Raw genomic sequence first — 6,741 nt, forward strand, 5'->3', positions numbered from 1 at the left:
GGAAACATTAAATTTGCATCTACAATTCAAGCTTAGCCAAGCCGAGTTGGAACTCTCCAAGCTCTAGCCGAGCTGATGTCAGTCAGCTTGAGCCTGAGCTCAAGCCAACCTGTGGCTTACGCCACTCGAGATGAGCTCGGCTCTTGAACAGCCTTATCTACAATTTAGTTTTTGTCATTATCAGAAAGGCCAATACATTTTTTTCAAGTATTTAATTGATAATATATGCAGGGTTGGCGCGAATGAATAAAGGATAAAGTGCCTCCAGCAGCCCGCAACAATTCTTACATGATCTAAGCGAAAAGGGGAAATATCTCGCAATCACTCACCGACCCATGCCAAAGAGGTTGCATTTGCATCCTACGCTTTCCTCTGCGTGGCTTTTCTTTATTTATTTATTTAACTTAGATTTCCAAAGCCCGAGACCGACTTGTTGTGGGACCTTCTTGGCAGGGGCCAAATGTCGAATACGATGTGGTTGCCTGGGTGTGGTCACCTCATGTCAACTTTCCAACCAAGTACAGTTCGGATCCTGAAGTCAGGTCGCGTCTGCGTAACATGTAAAAAAACCAAACATGGTGGTATGTCCAGGTGGAGCTCTGCCTGGAGATTCATTTTCAGTGCCCACAGTCTGATTTCTGATCTTCATGGCTTGCCTGAAACTTGCTGCTTTCATTCCCCATCATCATGGTTGTCACAGAAATGGAGATACGTGGAGGAGAGATGAAGTAGGAACGGTAGGATGCGGCACCGAAGTAGATAGAAGAGGATTTGTCCAATGGCAAAAGAAGCATGTAGTTGGCATTGCCAAATGCAACAGCGGGAACGTAGTGGGTTTGAGGCGAACAAGAAATTCCTTCAGATGTGAGGTGGGTGGTGGAGTGGAGGAGACGAAGAAGACGAGGATTCTGATTGCGGGAGGTGGGATTGCTGGCCTGGTTGTCGCAATAGCGGCCAAGAAGAAAGGGTTCGATGTGAAGGTGTTCGAGAGAGACATGAGTGCTGTCAGGGGAGAGGGGAGACACAGAGGACCCATTCAGCTGCAGAGTAACGCTCTAGCTGTCTTGGAATCCATTGATGAGGAGGTGACGGAGAGGATTATGGACGCAAGCTGCATAACCGGAAACAGGATTAACGGCCTCGTAGATGGCATCTCCGGTTGCTGGTGATTCTCTTCTCATTGTTTTCTGGACTCTTCTCTGACATACATTTAACCTTCCATTCATGAGTTATTTTGCCATTGGTTATGTCGAGAGTTGGAAATCGTTCTACCGCTTAGTCTTCCAGGATTTGGTCCTGGTCTTCGTTGTTGTTCTGTTTCTCTGTTTTAATTTTCCGACTCACAGTGCTGCTTGAGGTTTACTTTAAGTGGTGCTGATTTGGTATGCAGTTTCATGATTGACCTGATTATTTTGCTCGGTGTTGATGAACTTTACAAAGCAAATTTGATTTCATTATTCCGTGCTGTTTAAACTTTAAACATATGATAAGTTCTGAAAGGAACATCAGCATTGTCAATTATTTAAATATATTTGTGGACCTCCAACCTCTGTATTGAATTTATGCTGGCAAACACGGATCATGTTAAGATGGTGTTGAGGACAAGAGTTTGCAGAACACACTTTTACTCAACAAAAGGTGCATCAGGTCTAGCCCACAGAGGATTTATTGACGTTGCTTGCAACTTTTCACAGCTATTTTATCTGGTTCTCGGAACAGCATATGGCATATGTTTACTTCTGACAGAGAAGTTCCCATGCTTGAGTGATTGGAGCGCTTACATGATCTGATCCAGAATTTATATCATCACCTATAGAGAAGGATGACCTTTGTCACCTTACTTGTCAATGATCTTGGATAAATGAAAATTTCCTTGTTCTCCAAGTCGTAGAGATCTTCAAACAGTAGGGATGAGTTATTGTGCTTATGTACGTCATTACACCCAAATTGGTTTAGTGATTGTAATTACAATGGAACTTAAGTGAAATTACTTGGTTTTGTTTCAACGTTAGCTTACTGAACTTCTCTATATCAATCATTGAGTCTTATTTGGGCTCCGTCTGTGGTACTTCAAGGCTCAAGCTATGTTCAAGATGCTCACTTCCAAACTTTTGACTTCATGCCCAAGGGATGAAGCCTCTATGACCACCAGATCATGATTGCTTTGAAACTGATACCAGGTAAATGGTGCATCTTAAGCTGTGACCATGTGGGAAATTTGAGTAAATTCTGCTATTGTTGTTGATTTATGTTGGATATTAGTCTGTCGGAGAGGTGCTGTAGGTTCATACTCTGATTATCACTGACAACATTTATGATCTTGCTTGATTTAGCAGGAGAATAATGTAAAGAAAAAGCTTTTCTTTTGTCCTTTTCTCTTCTTGTTTTCAATTACATGGCAGATCATGAATGATTCTCAATTAATTCATCTGTCTAGGTATGTTAAGTATGATCTTTTTACTCCAGCTGCACAAAGAGGGCTTCCAGCAACACGTGTAATAAGTCGGATAGCTCTGCAAGACATTTTAGTGCATGCTGTTGGATCTAAAAATATTTTTAACAACTGTAACGTTGTGGATTTCAAAGATGAAGCTCGTAAGGTCAGTCCAATATTTTTTTCTCTTTGGGTAAAGTATCTTCTCCTTGGAGTATAATCAAACTGGATATGGTTCGGCCCCACCTTTTCTGGAAAGAAATTTATCGTACTGAATTGTTCATGATCCATCTTTTTTCACATGAATCAGGTCGCTGTAATTCTTGAAGATGGGAGAGAATTTGAAGGTGATGTCTTGGTTGGTGCTGATGGAATATGGTCGAAGGTTGGTAGTACAGAAACTGAATAACTTAATTACCTTTTAAGAAGTTGATTTTATGTCTACTTCCTTGGTTCAGGTACGTGAAAAGCTATTTGGCTGGCAAGAGGCATCTTATTCAAACTATACATGCTATAGTGGAATAGCTGATTTTGTGCCACCAGATATCAATAGTGTTGGGTAACTAGTTTTTGCTTCTAAAAACAGTTATTCTGCTGATAATTTCACCTGACATTATCTTCAATTTTAATATATTGTATGATACCTTATCTTTGGATATACTACATGATTATCAAGTAAGGTAAGCTTGTATCTAATTTTCCAAATTTGAAGGTACCGAGTGTTTCTAGGCCACAAGAAATATTTTGTTTCGTCAGATGTTGGGCATGGAAAGATGCAATGGTATGCATTCCATCATGAGCCAGCAGGAAATATAGACCCTCCAGCAGGCATGTTTGTTTACTTAAAGAATGTTTCTACAGTAGAGACGTTGCTTTTTCTTAGTTCTTATTTGAAATTTATCCAACTTTTTGTTGTTGACATACTTGATGATGCTTGTAGCAAGTAGTTCTTATTGCATTTCTTTGTTAAAGAATTCTGTTATTTATGATCAATGATGTTAGTCCAACAGAAATATTGATCACAAATGAATTACAAGATGTGCACCATTTTATCTGTTTAAAATTGATTTTCTTTTGATGCACGGTTGTGAAATAGTTATCTTGCATATGACATGAACAAAGAATATCTTCATATAAACTTTATAAATATGTATGTATGGAAGGAATAGCACAGTCAACAACATTATGAGTACAATTGAAACACCTCTCTGCAAGGCTTCTAATATATAGCCGTACTACGTCTACCGTCACGTGAATGATGAACCCATCTTGCAGGTGAATTTACTCCAATCTCAAATTGAAGTCCTTTAAAGCCATTGAATTGCATATCTGTAGGTTGTGTCCTTATGAATTTCTGCTTCACTTGTACGGTCACTTAAAACTTAGTAACTGGCATGAAACCAGTCAAACAGCTGAACTGAAAAGATAATATACAGGCAAATGATGCTTATGAATTTTGTACAATTTCCTATTACAAATTCTCATTGAAAATGTGAATGTTGGTAAACAAGCTTGAACATCATCAAATGACAATTCTGGCAAGACATGGAAAATTTTGTATTGTTTCTCCTTGGCTCATGAAAATGCTGATAAGTTTGACATGTTCAAACAGTGTATATATGGCTGTGTGTTTTGTAGGCAAGAAGAAAAGGATTTTGGAATTATTTGGGAATTGGTGTCATGAAGTAGTGGACCTGCTATTGGCAACGCCAGAATCTGTGATCCTGCGGAGAGATATTTATGATAGAGACATGATTCATAGTTGGAGCCAAGGTTGTGTGACACTAATAGGTGATGCCGCTCATCCTATGCAACCAAATCTGGGCCAAGGTGGCTGCATGGCAATTGAAGTATGTATTTTCTGATGCCACGTTTGAAACCGTGCTTTCATTTGACATCTCTTACTAAGTTCATCTGCACCATGCTTGATTTATTTTTTCCAAAATCCATTGATAAATGTTGTAGATTAGCAATCAGGTACTCTGACATGCACCCGTTTTCATTCTTGCAGGATAGTTATCAGCTTGTTGTTGAGCTAGAAAAAGCATCTAAGGTTAGATGGAAGGATGGAACAAATGATGAGATAGCTTCTGCACTCCTGAGGTGATATGGACACAGAATGCTAAATCTTGTGGTGCTACTGTCCTTGTGAATTTTGATTGCTAACATGATGTTGTTTCCATGCATTCCATGATCAGATATGAGAGGAAAAGAATATCTCGAGTTAGTGCAATGCATGCAATGTCTCGAATGGCAGCAAGAATGGTCAGCAGCTACCAGCCTTATTTAGCCAGACAACAGAGGCGTGTGCCTGTATGGTTGATTTCTTTTACTATTATTCTGTGGGGTTTTGGCTGTCTTTCAATCTGTTAGTTACCCTTTATTGGTCTTGTTGCAGTTTATGTCAAAGCCCTGGATGAGACAACCACTCATTGCAATGGTACAACTTTTCATTTCTTGCGGGATGAAAATGTTGACGTATTGGATTTTGACTGGAAGCAGGTAGGCATCCTCCAGAATGTGATCCAGTTACTCTTGATTGCTCATCATAAAACTATTTTACCTCAGAAAAGATTTTCAATCTGTAAAAAGCATGCGATGGTCACAACATAAAATGAAATAACTTCCTCAAAGTGCTATAGTTATTCTGATGTCCTGGAAAACGAACTTTAGATTTTTATTTACCACAGTCGAAAAAATTGGAAACCTTAATCTTTTGAGAAAATGTCAAGCACACTAAGCCTAAAAGGTATGAAAGCATCTGAATGTACTGAGCTATTAAAAGTTTCAGCACTCAAGGAATGGTAACCCAAATTAACTTTCTATGCTACTAAATTGCCAAAAAGTGAAAGCAGCTTGAGAATCAATGCAACATGCTGGTGCATGCTGATAAATGTATTTAAAAAAGAACTTGTGTGTTACAGTTTATGTGATGATGAAGGTAAAATCAGGACTTTGATATAGTAATAACATGTCCGGCCAAGGAGCTTGAAGATGATGTTTTGCAACGCGATTCTGATCTAATACTGTTTTTGTGCCCTAAAGAATGAGGAAAGCACCCTTTGTCAAAGCACCATAATTTGTTTTCCTCGTTTCTAACATATATTGGGTGAGTTTGTAAGATTTAGTTTTATCTTATATGATGATTTCAGTGAAAGCACAAAGAAGAGCACATCAGCCATTTGTTTTAGAAACTGTTGAAGTATTAGAGCATCTGGAAACATCAATTTTGGATAATCATTTCTCATTGGTTAACTTAAAGCGAGTGCATCAAAAAAGGAATTTGGCATTCATTTGTAGGATTCCCCATTTATCGGCTCTGATGTCTAAGCTTTTTTGTTACTTTTTGTGTGTCCCAGTTCTGAGCTTGCAGACCATGTGCGGAAATGTAGACTCTCGGATAATGTAAGTCCATTTTCCCACTTCAATAGAGTTAATTCATGGGGAATTGTGATTTTCCTTTTAATCGAGCAGTTGGCATCAGAGTTTTATATCTACACATTCTAGAAGGTAACTACTCATGCCATTCTTTATTTGACATGGTGCACAGCGAAGAACATCCTGCAAAATTGCTACGTGAGGAGAGGCAAAGTAAAAGCACATGCTGGGAAAGTTTCTCAAGGATGCACATTATACATGAAGGGAGTATTTATTTGCTTTGGGAATGTGGTTCATGGATATGTGATTTGAGACAGGCAGTCAGTAAGACAATAGGTCTTAGACTGTTTGTCCAATGCCATTATGTTCGAAGCGGACATGAGGTCTCAGACTGCCTATTATTGTTGGTTTTGATTGATAGAGAAGAGGGAAATAAGAACTACATGAAATGTAAGGGCATGCATCCTTCGCATATTAACCAAAATTCCGCTATGCCTTTTTAAAATCAATATTTTCCATAAAAGATGAATTAAAAACCGGAAAACCAGTTCTTGCAAGATAATGAACTGGATCGATCTTAGGGAATGAAAATTGAATTCTTTGTGAACAAAATTAGACTATTTTATTGCCTCGATAAAAGGGAAATATCAACAAAAAAGAGATAATGCTGAATGGCCTACTATAATGAATTAAGCTTTAATGAAACCGCAATAAAAATCAAAGCCTGATACATTAAAGAAAATGAAAAACTCTTGATTTTATACTTTAAACGGGCAGCCTGGTAAAATTTTGCTACTCAGCATTTTCAAAAATTTGATTTGAAAATTATGTAGTGACCCCGTTAGAAAAAGAAAAAACTTAGCTTTTGCTGCTTGCCCACAACACTTTGGTTTTCTGCCTTATGCCCTGTAAAATAGGAATAATCAATA

General features: G+C 38.3%; 1 protein-coding gene across 2 annotated transcripts; it reads left to right on the plus strand.

The window, feature by feature from the left end:
• Positions 1–507: 507 nt before the first annotated feature.
• On the plus strand, positions 508–6,415 carry LOC116245964 (zeaxanthin epoxidase, chloroplastic-like). Of its 2 annotated transcripts, none has more exons than XR_004170628.2 (11): positions 508–1,165; positions 2,438–2,600; positions 2,745–2,819; positions 2,893–2,993; positions 3,147–3,262; positions 4,073–4,284; positions 4,446–4,537; positions 4,633–4,737; positions 4,833–4,936; positions 5,794–5,839; positions 5,985–6,415. XR_004170628.2 is itself a non-coding variant. In XM_031617608.2 (11 exons), the coding sequence occupies exons 1-11, from the start codon at positions 648–650 to the stop codon at positions 6,012–6,014; spliced, it is 1,572 nt and encodes a 523-aa protein (XP_031473468.1). In that variant the 5' UTR covers positions 511–647; the 3' UTR covers positions 6,015–6,317. The 2 variants fall into 2 exon arrangements, 1 of the variants encoding a protein (XP_031473468.1); XM_031617608.2 differs by having other exon boundaries at positions 511–1,165; positions 4,633–4,747; positions 5,985–6,317.
• The last annotated feature ends 326 nt before the right edge of the window (positions 6,416–6,741 follow it).

The sequence above is a fragment of the Nymphaea colorata genome, chromosome 1, assembly GCF_008831285.2.
Source record: "Nymphaea colorata isolate Beijing-Zhang1983 chromosome 1, ASM883128v2, whole genome shotgun sequence".
NCBI lineage: Eukaryota > Viridiplantae > Streptophyta > Magnoliopsida > Nymphaeales > Nymphaeaceae > Nymphaea > Nymphaea colorata.

Bases quoted from the DNA above. Each gene is read 5' to 3' on its own strand.
- LOC116245964 (XM_031617608.2), top strand. From the start codon at position 648: ATGGCTTGCCTGAAACTTGCTGCTTTCATTCCCCATCATCATGGTTGT. The intron at 3,263-4,072 runs GCATGTTTGTTT...TGTGTTTTGTAG, and splicing joins AAATATAGACCCTCCAGCAG to GCAAGAAGAAAAGGATTTTG. The intron at 4,748-4,832 runs GTATGGTTGATT...GTCTTGTTGCAG, and splicing joins GACAACAGAGGCGTGTGCCT to TTTATGTCAAAGCCCTGGAT.